Genomic DNA, 17,251 nt, shown 5'->3' with positions numbered 1-17,251 from the left:
AACTACCAAGGTCTTCCTCTGCCCTGCGTCAAGAGCATCATCAGACAGGTGAGGACTGGATGTTCCTGCTCTTCATCTTGCTCTTCATCCTGCCTTCATCCTGCCTTCATCTTGCCTTCATCCTGCCTTCATCTTGCCTTCATCCTGCTCTTCATCTTGCCTTCATCTTGCCTTCATCCTGCTCTTCATCTTGCCTTCATCCTACTCTTCTCCTGCTCTTCATCCTGCTCTTCATCCTGCCTTCATCCTGCCTTCATCCTGCCTTCATCCTGCCTTCATCTTGCCTTCATCCTGCCTTCATCTTGCCTTCATCTTGCCTTCATCCTGCTCTTCATCTTGCCTTCATCTTGCCTTCATCTTGCCTTCATCTTGCCTTCATCCTGCTCTTCATCTTGCCTTCATCTTTCCTTCATCTTGCCTTCATCTTGCCTTTTCATCTTGCTCTTCATCTTGCTTCATCTTGCCTTCATCCTGCTCTTCATCTTGCCTTCATCGTGCGTTCATCCTGCTCTTCATCTTGCTCTTCATCCTGCTCTTCATCTTGCCTTCATCCTGCTCTTCATCTTGCTCTTCATCCTGCCTTCCTCCTGCTCTTCATCTTGCTCTTCATCTTGCTCTTCATCTTGCTCTTCATCTTGCTCTTCATCCTGCTCTTCATCCTGCTCTTCATCCTGCCTTTATCTTGCCTTCATCTTGTCTTCATCCTGCTCTTCATCTTGCTCTTCATCCTGCCCTTCATCCTGCTCTTTATCATGCCTTCATCTTGCTCTTCATCTTGCTCTTCATCCTGCTCTTCATCCTGCTCTTCATCTTGCTCTTCATCTTGCTCTTCATCTTGCTCTTCATCTTGCCCTTCATCCTGCCCTTCATCTTGCCTTCATCCTACCTTCATCCTGCCTTCATCCTGCTCTTCATGACATTGGTCAAACAGAAATAAGCCTGTCATGGTGCATTCAATGAGGCTTGGTTTTCACAGTTTCGATGCAAATTGGCGGGTAACAAGTGCCAACTTGTACCCAACAAGACTTGTTGTACCTTCCCAGAGCTGAAAGGAACAGGCTTATAAAGTCAAGTGGTCCTGCTAAGTGTAGACCAGGTGTACCTTGTGAGGAACAAGTCAAGTGGTCCTGCTAAGTGTAGACCAGGTGTACCTTGTGAGGAACAAGTCAAGTGGTCCTGCTAAGTGTAGACCAGGTGTACCTTGTGAGGAACAAGTCAAGTGGTCCTGCTAAGTGTAGACCAGGTGTACCTTGTGAGGAACAAGTCAAGTGGTCCTGCTAAGTGTAGACCAGGTGTACCTTGTGAGGAACAAGTCAAGTGGTCCTGCTAAGTGTAGACCAGGTGTACCTTGTGAGGAACAAGTCAAGTGGTCCTGCTAAGTGTAGACCAGGTGTACCTTGTGAGGAACAAGTCAAGTGGTCCTGCTAAGTGTAGACCAGGTGTACCTTGTGAGGAACAAGTCAAGTGGTCCTGCTAAGTGTAGACCAGGTGTACCTTGTGAGGAACAAGTCAAGTGGTCCTGCTAAGTGTAGACCAGGTGTACCTTGTGAGGAACAAGTCAAGTGGTCCTGCTAAGTGTAGACCAGGTGTACCTTGTGAGGAACAAGTCAAGTGGTCCTGCTAAGTGTAGACCAGGTGTACCTTGTGAGGAACAAGTCAAGTGGTCCTGCTAAGTGTAGACCTGGTGTACCTTGTGAGGAACAAGTCAAGTAGTCCTGCTAAGTGTAGACCAGGTGTACCTTGTGAGGAACAAGTCAAGTAGTCCTGCTAAGTGTAGACCAGGTGTACCTTGTGAGGAACAAGTCAAGTGGTCCTGCTAAGTGTAGACCAGGTGTACTTTGTGAGGAACAAGCCCTTCCACAAGTGTAGCTGCAACATGTTTTTCCTCAATATGGCGTTGAGATTGTAGCGTGGCACCATCATCCATGGAGGGATGGAAGTTTATGTGAACAATGTTGACAAGCCCAGATGGATGAACATGTTGCATGGTAAACATGACTAAGCACGTGTGTGTGTGTGTGTGTGTGTGTGTGCAGGTGCTGCAGGGGCTGGACTACCTGCACAGCAAATGTAAAATCATCCACACGGACATCAAGCCAGAGAACATCCTGATGTGCGTGGACGACACCTTCGTCAGGCGCATGGCCATGGAGGCTGCTGAGTGGCAGAAGGCAGGAGCCCCGCCCCCTTCTGGCTCGGCAGGTAAGCTTTGACTTGATAAGCAACTATACAAATAGGGTTAAGGAACTATAGAAAGAGGAATAAGCAACTATAGAAATAGGAATATAGAAATAAGAATATAGAAATAGGAATAAGCAACTATAGAAATAGGAATAAGGTACTACAGAAATAGGAATATGCAACTATACAAATAGGAATATAGAAATAAGAATAAGCAACTATAGAAATAGGAATATAGAAATAGGAATAAGGAACTATAGAAATAGGAATATAGAAATAAGAATAAGCAACTATAGAAATAGGAATATATAAACAGGAAGAAGCAACTATAGAAATAGAATATAAACAGGAAGAAGCAAGAATGTAACACTTGAGTCAGGAAAACATGATTGTTGTTTGTCTCCCCCTGCAGGTGGAACAATGTAGCACTTATTTATACTCCTGTTGTACAGGAACATTGTTGCTATAAAAAATATTAATAATAGTAATATATTTGATATTTAGCTCTCCAAATGACCACTTGTGTTATTAAATGTTCTTCTCTAATGGAAGAAAATGTAAAACAACCATAGAACTATTTATAGTCATCCCACAGGAAGGTGACATATTCTCATTAAATAACCCCAACATTAAATTACATACAAATATTGTCTCATTAAATAACCCCAACATTAAATTACATACAAATATTGTCTCATTAAATAACCCCAACATTAAATTACATACAAATATTGTCTCATTAAATTACATACATAATATTGTCTCATCAAATAGTCCCAACATTAAATTACATACAAATATTGTCTCATTAAATTACATACATAATATTGTCTCATCAAATAGTCCCAACATTAAATTACATACATAATATTGGGGGGAAATTCATCTAAATTTTATTGGATTCAATTTTTTACACACACTTGATATCATTATCACACAGTATTATATTTTATTGTTTTTTTCTGTTCTATGCATACTACACTATGTAATTGTTATTAATTTTTTTTTAATTATATTGTATTTAAATGTGTTGTATTCTATCCATTCTACAAAATATTATTGTATATATTATAATTTTATGGTATTCATTTTATATGATTACATCACCCTCTCTATTCAAATGTGTGTAAGTATTTATTTAGCATTGTATTTGTATAGTATGTTCATGAGGTATTATTATTTATTGTTATTGTTATTATTCTGGTGAGGGTTTTGGCCCCATGCTGTGTTTGCCACCTCATTGGTTGAATTATGTGTGAGGGAAAGAGAATCTTTGTTGCATCCATGACTCACACTTGCTTGTTTCTGCTGTGTGTGTCAGTTAGCACAGCCCCCCAGCTCAAAGCGGTGAGTACGACTGATGTGAGTATGACCTGAGAACACACACACACACACACACACACACACACACACACACACACAGTCACGTTTCTTCTCATGGCAAACAATTGTAGTTGTACCTTCTCAGCACGCATCGCCAAATAAAAACCATTTCATGGCAAGGCTTCCATGTTAGCTGTTATTCATGCTGGTCTTTGCACCCCCAGGTGGGAAAGATCTCCAAGAACAAGAAGAAGAAGCTGAAGAAGAAGCAGAAGCGTCAGGCTGAACTTCTGGAGAAGAGGATGCTGGAGATCGAGGCCCTGGAGAGGGAAGCTGAGAAGGAGAAAGGAGAGGAGTGGGAGGCAGAGCGAGTCGGAGAAGAAGAAGATGGCGCCCAGAAGAAGCAACCAGCACCACCATCTTCTGCAACACCAGCACCATTGGGCCCCAGCATGGCCCTGGGAGAGAGTGAGGAGGAGGAGGATGACGATGAGGACTGGGAGGATGTGGAGGAGGAAGGTGGAGAGAGGCCCATCAGGTTAACCAATCACACATGTGAGTGCGAGCAAGACAACATCACAGCAAAACATCTCCCTAAAATACAAGAGAATCTCACAAAATTAATATTGTGCAAAAGTCCAGTGAAGTTGTGTAAATGCTAAATAAAAACAATGATTAGCAAATCCTTTTCAACTTATATTCAATTGAATAGACTGCAAAGACAAGATATTTCAACTTGTAAACTTTCTTATTTTTTGCAAATATTAGCTCATTTGGAATTTGATGCCTGCAACATGTTTCAAAAAAGCTGGCACAAGTGGCAAAAAAGAGTGAGAAAGTTGAGGAATGCTCATCAAAGACTTATTTGGAACATCCCACAGGTGAACAGGCTAATTGGGAACAGGTGGGTGCCATGATTGGGTATAAAAGCAGCTTCCATGAAATGCTCAGTCATTCACAAACAAGGACGGGGCGAGGGTCACCACTTTGTCAACAAATGCCTGAGCAAATTGTTGAAGAACAACATTTCTCAAGCAGCTATTGCAAGGAATTTAGGGATTTCACCATCTATGCTCCATAATATCATCAAAAGGTTCAGAGAATGTGGAGAAATCACTGCACGTAAGCCATGATGTTACACACCTCGGATCCCCCAGGCATCAAAAAGCCACATCAGTGTGTAAAGGATATCACCACATGGGCTCAAGAACACTTCAGAAAACCACTGTCAGTAACTACAGTTGGTCGCTACGTCTGTAAGTGCAAGTTGAAACTCTACTATGCAAAGCCAAAGCCATTTATCAACAACACCCAGAAATGCTTCGCTGGGCCCGAGCTCATCTAAGATGGACTGATGCAAAGTGGAAAAATGTTCTGTGGTCTGATAAGTCCACATTTCAAATTGTTTTTGGAAACTTTGGACCAAAGAGGAAAAGAACCATCCGGACTGTTCTAGGGTGAAAGTGTAAAAGTCAGCATGTGTGATGGTATGGGGGTGTATTAGTGCCCAAGACATGGGTAACTTACACATCTGTGAAGGCACCATTAATGCTGAAAGGTACATACAGCTTTTGGAGCAACATATGTTGCCATCCAAGCAACGTTACCATGGACGCCCCTGCTTATTTCAGCAAGACAATGCCAAGCTACGTGTTACAACAGCGTGGCTGCATAGTAAAATAGTGTGGATACTAGACTGGCCTGCCTGTAGTCCAGACCTGTCTCCCATTGAAAATATGAAGGCTAAAATATGAGAAGGGAGACTGTTGAACAACTTAAGCTGTACATCAAGCAAGAATGGGAAATAATTCCACTTCAACAATGTGGCTCCTCAGTTCCCAAACCTTGACTGATTGTTTGGCTCACATCAGAGAGTTTGGGTCTTATCAGAGAGTTTGGCTCATCTCAGAGAGTTTGGGTCTTATCAGAGTGTGACCCTTTTCACACAGAAATAACAATAGAGGCATGCTTGGTTCAAAGTGTTTGCATACAACTTAGTTAGTTTTTGACACACAAGATGGCAGACGTCATCTTATACATTACAGGATGGACTCCTTCACCCATGCTCTCTTCGTCTTTTCAGCTTCTCTATTATTTACCTTTTCGCTTCTTTTAGGTGCGGCGCACACGGAGGAGCCCAGCGAGGTGCCTGCAGATGGCCGTGAAGAAGGAGAAGATGAGATCACGCCTGTGGCTGAAAGGAAGGCCTCCATCCCTCTTGTCACCGTGCAAGCTCATGGAGATTCAACACTGGCAGAGGAAGAGAAAGAGCCAGAAAAGAAAGAGGAGACAACAGAGAAGGTAAATGAGGAGCAAAAAGAGACTGAGCTTGAGGAGAAGGAGGCAGATGAGGAGGAGGAGGAGGCAGAAGAGGAGGAGGAGGAGGCAGATGAGGAGGAGAAGGAGGCAGAAGAGGAGGAGAAGGAGGCAGAAGAGGAGGAGAAGGAGGCAGAAGAGGAGGAGAAGGAGGAGTCCAATGAGGACGATGACACCACCACCGACCTCCTCACTTCCCCCATCAAGTCCCTGACCAATAAAAGCACTCTGCCCAAAACCAACGGCCACATTCTCCTCAACTCTGAGGGTCTGGTAGACAACCCGGTCCCTTCGCCCACCACCAAGACCCTCCTCTGCCCCCTGGTGGAGTCTGAGCTCAGCTACACCGACAAGGACGTTTCGCTCAGCTCCGGCTACGAGATGTACAACGGCGAGTCGGTGCTGACCAACGGCTCCGGCGAGCGCCATCGGGTCGCAGCGCCGCTGCCTTTTCCCGATTTACCCCTGGATCCAGAGCCGGGGGACCCCGCCTGCGTGGGGGCGGGGCAATCACCGGAAAGCCCCACGGCGGACCGCAGCCGCACCGTGTCATCCTCCAGCACGGGGGACACACCCAAAGGTAAGCCAATCATCCTCTTCTCTAAGTATTGTGTCATCATAAAAGGTCATATACATTTTCAGTCCTCTTCTGCAAGTATTGTGTCATCATAAAAGGTCATATACATTTTCAGTCCGGGTCAGAGCTGCAGACCTGCTCATCAACCCTCTGGACCCACGTAATGCTGAATCCATTCGAGTGAAAATAGCTGACCTCGGAAATGCCTGCTGGGTGGTAAGACCCAATTTCTTTTGTTTTACTGTGTTGTGTTTTGTTTTTATTGATTTGTATTTTCTAATTGTTTATTTTTATATTTTATATATAGATATATTATATTTTTACAATAATACATTTTTTGTTTTTTATTATCAATATAGCATCTATTATATAATTGTTTTGCACTTTAATTTCTTTATTTTTAATGACATATTTTTAGTCATTCTTTTATTCCTCCCTGATTGGCTGTGAGAGTCACATGCTTCTTATCTCTGGCTTGAGTCATTCCCAATAATAGGTCTTTTTCTTTTCATTTTTCTTTCATTAATTTATTTTAGGCAATGACATAAAAGAGTACAAAATTGACAACACATAATAATATAAATGAATATAGTACAAAAGGTAATGTACAGTATGTAAGCATGATGGTCCGGTTTTGCCTGAGAGGGAAGAAGATAACTTATTTAATCCCACCCCCGCTTCTCCATTCAGTGATTATTCACATGCGTTTCACTCTTAGGATTATAATACACATGTTGTATCATTGTGGCATTACCACAGGTAACAATCATTATTACACTGTAACAATCATTTGTATCATGAATATACCAACAATGGTAATAGACAACATAGCATTTAAAACACAGAAAACACAGAAATAGATAATTGATCATAAACACATAAATATAACAGTTGTACATTGTGTGAATAATTGATCATAAACACATGAATATAATAGTTGTACATTGTGTGAATAATTGATCATAAACACATAAATATAATAGTTGTACATTGTGTGAATAATTGATCATTAACACATAAATATAATAGTTGTACATTGTGTGAATAATTGATCATTAACAGATAATTATAATAGTTGTACATTGTGTGAATAATTGATCATAAACACATAAATATAATAGTTGTACATTGTGTGAATAATTGATCATAAACACATAAATATAATAGTTGTACATTGTGTGAATAATTGATCATAAACACATAAATATAATAGTTGTACATTGTGTGAATAATTGATCATAAACACATAAATATAATAGTTGTACATTGTGTGAATAATTGATCATTAACACATAAATATAATAGTTGTACATTGTGTGAATAATTGATCATTAACACATAAATATAATAGTTGTACATTGTGTGAATAATTGATCATAAACAGATAAATATAATAGTTATACATTGTGTGAATAATTGATCATAAACACACAATATAATAGATAATTGATGATAAAGACATTAATATAATAGATAATTGATCATAAATACATAAATTAATAGATAATTGATGATAAATATAATAGATAATTGATGATAAATATAATAGATAATTGATGATAAAGACATAAATATAATAGATAATTGATGATAAATATAATAGATAATTGATGATAAATATGATAGATAATTGATGATAAATATAATAGATAATTGATGATAAAGACATAAATATAATAGATAATTGATCATAAATACATAAATATAATAGATCATTGATGATAAATATAATAGATAATTGATGATAAATATACTAGATAATTGATGATAAATATAGTAGATAATTGATGATAAATGTAATAGATAATTGATGATAAATATAATAGATAAATGATGAAAAATTCATAAATATACTAGATAATTGATGATAAATATAATAGATAATTGATGATAAATGTAATAGATAATTGATGATACATCCTGCATTGCAGCACAAGCACTTCACAGAAGACATCCAGACCAGACAGTACCGCTCCATCGAGGTTCTGATAGGAGCTGGCTACAGCACACCTGCAGACATCTGGAGCACCGCCTGCATGGTAACTTCCTCTTTGCACATCCTCATCCTCATCATCATCATCATCATCATGAAAAGTACATTGTCATCATCATCATCATCATCATGATGAGAAGTACATTTTCATCATCATTATCATCATCATGAGAAGTACACTGTCATCATCATCATCATCATGAGAAGTAAATTGTCATCATCATGAGAAGTACATTGTTATCATCATCATGATGAGAAGTACATTGTGATCATCATCATCATCATCATGAGAAGTACATTGTCATCATCATCATCATCATCATCATGATGAGAAGTACATTGTGATCATCATCATCATCATGATAAGTACATTGTGATCATCATCATCATCATCATCATGAGAAGTACATTGGGATCATCATCATCATCATGAGAAGTACATTGGGATCATCATCATCATGAGAAGTACATTGTGATCATCATCATCATCATCATGAGAAGTACATTGTGATCATCATCATCATGATGAGAAGTACATTGTGATCATCATCATCATGATGAGAAGTACATTGTGATCATCATCATCATGATGAGAAGTACATTGTGATCATCATCATCATCATCATGATAAGTACATTGTGATCATCATCATCATCATGATAAGTACACTGTGATCATCATCATCATCATGATAAGTACATTGTGATGATGATGATGATGATGAGAAGTACATTGTGATGATGATGATGATGATGAGAAGTACATTGTGATGATGATGAGAAGTACATTGTGATGATGATGATGATGATGAGAAGTACATTGTGATCATCATCATCATGAGAAGTACATTGTGATCATCATCATCATGATGAGAAGTACATTGTGATCATCATCATCATGATGAGAAGTACATTGTGATCATCATCATCATCATCATGATAAGTACATTGTGATCATCATCATCATCATGATAAGTACATTGTGATGATGATGATGATGATGAGAGGTACATTGTGATGATGATGATGATGATGATGAGAAGTACATTGTGATGATGATGAGAAGTACATTGTGATGATGATGATGAGAAGTACATTGTGATCATCATCATCATGAGAAGTACATTGTGATCATCATTATCATCATGATGAGAAGTACATTGTCATCATCATCATCATGAGAAGTACATTGTGATGATGATGATGATGATGAGAAGTATATTGTGATGATGATGATGATGATGCTGCTGATAAGTGCATTGTGATGATGATGATGATGATGCTGAGAAGTACATTGTGATGATGATGATGATGATGCTGAGAAGTACATTGTGATGATGATGATGATGATGATGATGCTGAGAAGTACATTGTGATGATGATGATGATGCTGAGAAGTACATTGTGATGATGATGATGATGATGCTGAGAAGTGCATTGTGATGATGCTGAGAAGTACATTGTGATGATGATGATGATGCTGAGAAGTACATTGTGATGATGATGATGATGATGATGATGCTGAGAAGTACAGATGATGATGATGCTGAGAAGTACATTGTGATGATGATGATGATGATGCTGAGAAGTGCATTGTGATGATGCTGAGAAGTACATTGTGATGATGATGATGCTGATGCTGAGAAGTACATTGTGATGATGATGATGATGATGATGCTGAGAAGTACAGATGATGATGATGCTGAGAAGTACATTGTGATGATGATGATGATGATGATGCTGAGAAGTACATTGTGATGATGATGATGATGATGATGATGCTGAGAAGTACAGATGATGATGATGCTGAGAAGTGCATTGTGATGATGCTGAGAAGTACATTGTGATGATGATGATGATGATGATGCTGAGAAGTACATTGTGATGATGATGATGATGATGATGATGCTGAGAAGTACAGATGATGATGATGCTGAGAAGTACATTGTGATGATGATGAGAAGTACATTGTGATGATGATGATAAGTGCATTGTGATGATGATGATGATGATAAGTGCATTGTGATGATGATGAGAAGTACATTGTGATGATGATGAGAAGAAGTACATTGTGATGATGATGAGAAGTACATTGTGATGATGATGATAAGTGCATTGTGATGATGATGATGATAAGTGCATTGTGATGATGATGAGAAGTACATTGTGATGATGATGAGAAGAAGTACATTGTGATGATGATGAGAAGTACATTGTGATGATGATGAGAAGAAGTACATTGTGATGATGATGAGAAGTACATTGTGATGATGATGAGAAGTACATTGTGATGATGATGATGATGATGAGAAGTACATTGTGATGATGATGATGATGCTGAGAAGTACATTGTGATGATGATGATGATGCTGATGCTCTTGTGTCCAACAGGCCTTTGAGTTGGCCACAGGAGATTACTTGTTTGAGCCTCATTCAGGGGAGGACTACTCCAGGGATGAAGGTGAGGATGTTTGTTTACATCATGTGTTTGTTTACATCATGTGTTTATTTACATGACGTGTGTACATGATGTGTTTATTTACATGATGTGTTTACATGATGTGTGTACATGATGTGTTTACATGACGTGTGTACATGATGTGTTTACATGATGTGTGTACATGATGTGTTTACATGATGTGTGTACATGATGTGTTTATTTACATGATGTGTGTACATGATGTGTTTACATGATGTGTGTAGTGTTTACATGACGTGTGTACATGATGTGTTTATTTACATGATGTGTTTACATGATGTGTTTACATGATGTGTTTATTTACATGATGTGTTTACATGATGTACTGCAGACACAACCCACAGTTAAGATTTGAAGTAGTTAAACTCCAACAAAATATGCAACCACAAAGTGTCTCATGTTGGTGTTGGAGAAAATGTCTGACTTAGTGATGGGAAACATGATCGTCAGTCCTCCAAACTACAGCGGAACCTCCAAAGTCCAACACAATGCAAGACATGATACACCATAACAAACATGTACAGTAAGAACCATAACAAACATGTACAGTAAGAACCATAACATACATGTACAGTAAGAACCCTAACAAACATGTACAGTAAGAACCATAACAAACATGTACAGTAAGAACCCTACTCTCCGGGCTTTAGAGCGCACCAGTATATAAACATCACCCATCAGTTTTTAGAAGAAATTAATGTTTTTACATATATTAGCCGCAGATATATATATACTTTTACGAAATATTTTGTTAGTGTTTATTTACATACCTTAATTGTTTCATACGGCAGTAAAACGGCTGATCAAACAAAACAGAAGTCATGGTCATGGACCCACTAGCTGCAGAAGCTAGCTCTCCAATCAGCTAAACAGACTCAATAACTCCACGGAGACGTTTTGGTGAATTTACAAAACTGAAACAGTAGAAAAAGAATGACGTTGTAAGTTAATATTACCAACACCTGTAAAGGTGTTGCATATTACAAATAAGCATGAGAACACTCCTACATGGGACACTTTATAAGTACAAACAGTTTCAATTACATTGTAAAACCTACAAAGTGTGATGAATGAAGAATCCTTCCAAGCAGAAACGCTGAAGATGAAATGGGATATACTTCCGGTTCAAGGCACGAAACAAGAAATACATTTTCAACCCGCAGTGAGCGAGCCTGCCCATAAGATGGCGCCAGAGCACAGACAACAACACACTAGCTGCGTTTCCATTACCATTTCCAAAACCTAAAAATCACAATAAAAGAGGTGGTTTTTGAGACGTTTTAATTTAGACATTTTTCACAAAACCATGATGGAAACACTTTTTTCGCATTTTAAGGGTACCTAAACACCAAACCGACGTGGCGCCTATGCAGGACAACCAGGGCAGACGGGTCTTGGTCTCCCTTCCGAGCGGTTGGCCGGGGTCGAGCGACGGGTGGTCTCACGGGTGGTCTCACGGGTTGGTCTCACGGGTCTATTCCCCGCAATAGTGGGCGACCCGCAGGCTCAGAGACCCAATAAGTGCATTTTCAAGACAAAAAAATATTTTCAAGGTAAAAGTTGATTTTCAAGTCAAAAAATGATTTTCAAGGTAAAAGTTGATTTTCAAGACAAGAAATGTTTCATTTTCAAGGAAGTTGAGCGATCAGCCGCTGCCTTGGTCTTCTACTGCAGTGGCTGCAATATCTTCCTCACAATGGACTCTTGCGGGATGACATTTTACGAGAATTACAGCTCATGACGCAATAAAGGAAACAGCTACAAGTCGCAAATGCTTTTATTTAGCGAAAAAACTGCAGTGGAAACGCAGCTAGTGTCTCTGTCGGTGTTGAAAACTATTTGTTGAATATAAAACATTGTGGCCGTTAGCGAAGGAAAATCCCCAAATTCGCCGCACCGTTTTATAAGCTGCAGGGTTCAAAGCGTAGGAAAAAAGTCTGGGCTGTAAAATAAGGTCATGTCATGTAAAGTCAGCCAATTGCTTCTGGCAGGCAACATTTTCATGTTGGCAACCAAGTGTCAAACTCACGTAAAAGTGAAGAGAGAGCAGGAAGGAATTTTCAGAATGATGAAGTACTTTTTCATTTCTGCTTCTGTGGTTATCATCACACTTTTCTTTGTTGCCTTCATTTTATGACGGTATCGCAAAAAAATTGTTTTAAAACAATCTAATTCGTTTTACGTAACATTTGAACATCCGTAACTGTCACACAACCATTGTTAACCAATGTTAACACAACTAGTCACTAATGGACGATGCATTGTTAACACAACTAGTCACCAATGGACGATGCATTGTTAACCATTGTTAACACAACTAGTCACTAATGGGCGATGCATTGTTAACCAATGTTAACACAACTAGTCACCAATGAACAATGCATTGTTAACCAATGTTAACACAACTAGTCACCAATGGACGATGCATTGTTAATCATTGTTAACACAACTAGTCACTAATGGGCGATGCATTGTTAATCATTGTTAACACAACTAGTCACTAATGGACGATGCATTGTTAACCAATGTTAACACAACTAGTCACCAATGAACAATGCATTGTTAACCAATGTTAACACAACTAGTCACCAATGGACGATGCATTGTTAATCATTGTTAACACAACTAGTCACTAATGGGCGATGCATTGTTAACCAATGTTAACACAACTAGTCACTAATGGGCGATGCATTGTTAACCAATGTTAACACAACTAGTCACTAATGGACGATGCATTGTTAACCAATGTTAACACAACTAGTCACTAATGGACGATGCATTGTTAATCATTGTTAACACAACTAGTCACTAATGGGCGATGCATCAGACAAATATGTGGGCGGAGCCAGACCAGGAAGTGTTTGGAGAGAGATACATTGTGCTGCTGTCACATTTTAAAGCTCAATGAGTTGAAGTCTGGTAGATGTTTTGAACTTTGCAGGTTCCGCTGTATATGCAAAACAAACATGCAAGTGAGTCTTAATTATTAACCCCCACCCCCACTCTCTATCCACTGTCTTTTTAATTCTGCTGCTCTTACTTGCCCTCAGCTTCACCTTCACACTGCCACTCATCAGTAAGATTGGTACACTGATGACTCATCAGTAAGATTGGTAGACTGATGACTCATCAGTAAGATTGGTAGACTGATGACTCATCAGTAAGATTGGTAGACCCATGACAAAAGCCAACATGAAGGCTGAATTCTTCTTTCTTCAATCGAAGCTGCTAGTTATGAAACAGCACCCCCGCAGGTTACAGGATCAAATTGCAACTAACAATACAGTATACCGGTATATGGACTAAATAACTACAATACAGTATATATGGACTAAATAACTACAATACAGTATATATGGACTAAATAACTACAATACAGTATATATGGACTAAATAACTACAATACAGTATATATGGACTAAATAACTACAATACAGTATATATGGACTAAATAACTACAATACAGTATATATGGACTAAATAACTACAATACAGTATATATGGACTAAATAACTACAATACAGTATATATGGACTAAATAACTACAATACAGTATATATGGACTAAATAACTACAATACAGTATATATGGACTAAATAACTACAATACAGTATATATGGACTAAATAACTACAATACAGTATATATGGACTAAATAACTACAATACAGTATATGGAGATGGGTGGGTTCTCACTTCTCTGTGAGCGCTTTGAGTATCTAATAATAGAAAAGTGCGATATAAAATCTAATCTATTATTATTAAATAGAAATTGGGTTTTAAAAAAATGGTGTGCCCACAGGTTATACAATAAAGTGGCAACTCGATAGATAAAGATAGACACATAAATAGATCAAACATATAGATAAAGATAGACACATAAATAGATCAAACATATAGATAAAGATAGACACATAAATAGATCAAACATATACATAAAGATAGACACATAAATAGATCAAACATATAGATAAAGATAGACACATAAATAGATCAAACATATAGATAAAGTTAGACACATAAATAGAGAGATAAAACAGTATTAGAAGGTAGTTTTATTTGTCTTATTTTAACTGCAAATTCTAAAAAAAGATGGGTTTTAAAAAAATGTCTACCTTGCTGGTTATGAGATAAAATGGTAACATAATCAATAGATACACAATATCATTTAAAGTTGTGTTTTCTTTATTTGACTTTAACTTCAATTTTGAGCAGTATAAAAAATTGTATAAGTTGATTGGCAACACTAAATGGTCTCTAGTGTGTGAACGTTGTCTATCTGTGATGAGCTGGTGACTTGTCCAAGGTGTACACCGCCTTCCGCATGAATGCAGCTGAGAGAGGCTCCAGCACCCTCTGCGACCCCACAAGGGACAAGCGGTAGTAAAATGGATGGATGGATATATTTTTGACTACAAATTGTAAATAAAATTGGGTTTAAAAAAATGGCGCCCCCATTAGTTATAAAATAAAGTAGCAACTTGATAGATAAATAGATCAAACAGTATTAAAAATTTACTTTTCTTTGTTGGATTTTAACTGCAAATTCTAAACAAATTGATGTTTTTAAAAATGTGTTTTAAAAAAAATGGCGCCCCCGCTGGTTAGCAGGTCCAATTAATTGTCCACATGTGTTCTACACGGGAAGCACGGTGGTACAGGGGTTAGTACATGTGCCTCACAATAAGGGTTCAATCCTGGGATCTCTCTGTGTGGAGTTTGCTTGTTCTCCCCGTCACTGCCTGGGTTACCTGCGGCTTCCTCCCACCTCAAACACATGCACCTGGGGATAGGCCCCTCCCACCTCCAAAGACATGCACCTGGGGATAGGCCCCTCCCACCTCCAAAGACATGCACCTGGGGATAGGCCCCTCCCACCTCCAAATACATGCACCTGGGGATAGGCCCCTCCCACCTCCAAAGACATGCACCTGGGGATAGGCCCCTCCCACCTCCAAATACATGCACCTGGGGATAGGCCCCTCCCACCTCCAAAGACATGCACCTGGGGATAGGCCCCTCCCACCTCCAAAGACAAGCACCTGGGGATAGGCCCCTCCCACCTCCAAAGACATGCACCTGGGGATAGACCCCTCCCACCTCAAAGACATGCACCTGGGGATAGGCCCCTCCCACCTCCAAAGACATGCACCTGTGTTGGCCCTGTGATGAGGTGGCGACTTGTCCAGGGTGTACACTGCCTTCCGCCCGAATGCAGCTGGGATAGGCTCCAGCACCCCCGAAAGGGACAAGCGGTAGAAAATGGATGGATGTTCTCCACAGACAAAAGTGTTAGCTTGTCTTATAACTGATGTTTCTCCTTTACTCTCTCTCTCTCTCTCTTTCTCCTTGTCCCTAATTCATTGACCATCTCCTCTACATTTCCCTCTGGCTCCTCCTAGACCACATAGCCCACATCATAGAGCTGCTGGGATGTATTCCCAGGCACTTTGCACTCTCTGGAAAATATTCCCGGGAGTTCTTCAACAGAAGAGGTAGCAGTGGGCGGGACAGCTGTGGGGGGGGGGGCAGAGACACATGGACGTCCCACATGGACTTAAATGTGTCACATTTCTTCCATCATGGCGGAAGTGTGTGTCTGTCTCCAGCATGTGTGTGTGTGTGTGTGTGTGTGTGTGTGCATGCTGTAATGGTGTGTCCCCTCCCCTCCCCTCTGTGACGTATGTGGTGGTGAGCACAGACCACATCGCTCTGATCATGGAGCTCCTCGGGAAGGTCCCACGCAAAGTCTTCCTTGACGGGAAGTTCAGCCGAGAGTTTTTCTCCAAGAAAGGTAACCCTTCAAAGTAAAGTAAACCTTCAAAGTAAAGTAAACCTTCAAAGACTGCCTGTGGTGTCAGTGGGCGGGGCCTGAGGTGTCAGTGGGCGGGGCCTGAGGAACTCTGCAGGGGCCTCGAGCTACCTAAAGGTGCCATTTTGTATTACTTTGTGTTGTTCACATCACTAAGAGTATGGAAGTGTCTGTCACTTCAAGTAGAAACTCTGCTTTTTCTGACTATTTTGTTATGTTCACAATCTTTATGAGAGACAAGAACACACCTCCTTTTTGTAGACTTTTAAATATCATATGTAAGATTAGCCCTCCATCAATGTACAATATACACACTGCAATGTAGACACCTTCATAACAATATGTACAATATACACACTGCAAGTATAAATATAATGTAGTAACAGACACCTTCATAACAATATGTAATATGTACAATATACACACTGCAATGTAGACACCTTCATAACAATATGTAATATGTACAATATACACACTGCAAGTATATATATAATGTAGTAACAGACACCTTCATAACAATATGTAATATGTACAATATACACACTGCAAGTATATATATAATGTAGTAACAGA

The 17,251-nt window shown here is 39.3% G+C and overlaps 1 protein-coding gene across 9 annotated transcripts in view; it reads left to right on the top strand.

Annotated features, from left to right (window-relative positions):
- The window catches only part of srpk2 (SRSF protein kinase 2), an 88,051-nt gene that overhangs the window by 62,846 nt on the left and 7,954 nt on the right, over positions 1 to 17,251 (top strand). For 6 of the 9 annotated variants that reach the window (XM_061969386.2, XM_061969385.2, XM_061969388.2 and 3 more), the window contains 9 exons: positions 1 to 48; positions 2,037 to 2,202; positions 3,503 to 3,543; positions 3,729 to 4,059; positions 5,621 to 6,400; positions 6,513 to 6,613; positions 8,329 to 8,436; positions 10,781 to 10,850; positions 16,568 to 16,660. The exon at positions 1 to 48 is cut by the window's left edge and continues 59 nt beyond it. In XM_061969386.2, coding sequence (XP_061825370.2) covers positions 1 to 48; positions 2,037 to 2,202; positions 3,503 to 3,543; positions 3,729 to 4,059; positions 5,621 to 6,400; positions 6,513 to 6,613; positions 8,329 to 8,436; positions 10,781 to 10,850; positions 16,568 to 16,660 — 1,738 coding nt within the window. Of the gene's footprint in view, positions 49 to 2,036; positions 2,203 to 3,502; positions 3,544 to 3,728; positions 4,060 to 5,620; positions 6,401 to 6,512; positions 6,614 to 8,328; positions 8,437 to 10,780; positions 10,851 to 16,268; positions 16,362 to 16,567; positions 16,661 to 17,251 lie in introns of all 9 variants that reach the window. The other 3 variants (XM_061969387.2, XM_061969391.2, XM_061969382.2) reach the window with 3 other exon arrangements.

This window comes from Nerophis lumbriciformis, linkage group LG10 (assembly GCF_033978685.3).
Source record: "Nerophis lumbriciformis linkage group LG10, RoL_Nlum_v2.1, whole genome shotgun sequence".
In the NCBI taxonomy this organism is placed as follows: Eukaryota; Metazoa; Chordata; class Actinopteri; order Syngnathiformes; family Syngnathidae; genus Nerophis; species Nerophis lumbriciformis.
Note: the sequence above shows the minus strand (reverse complement) of the source record. Positions and strands in the feature narration are given on the sequence as shown.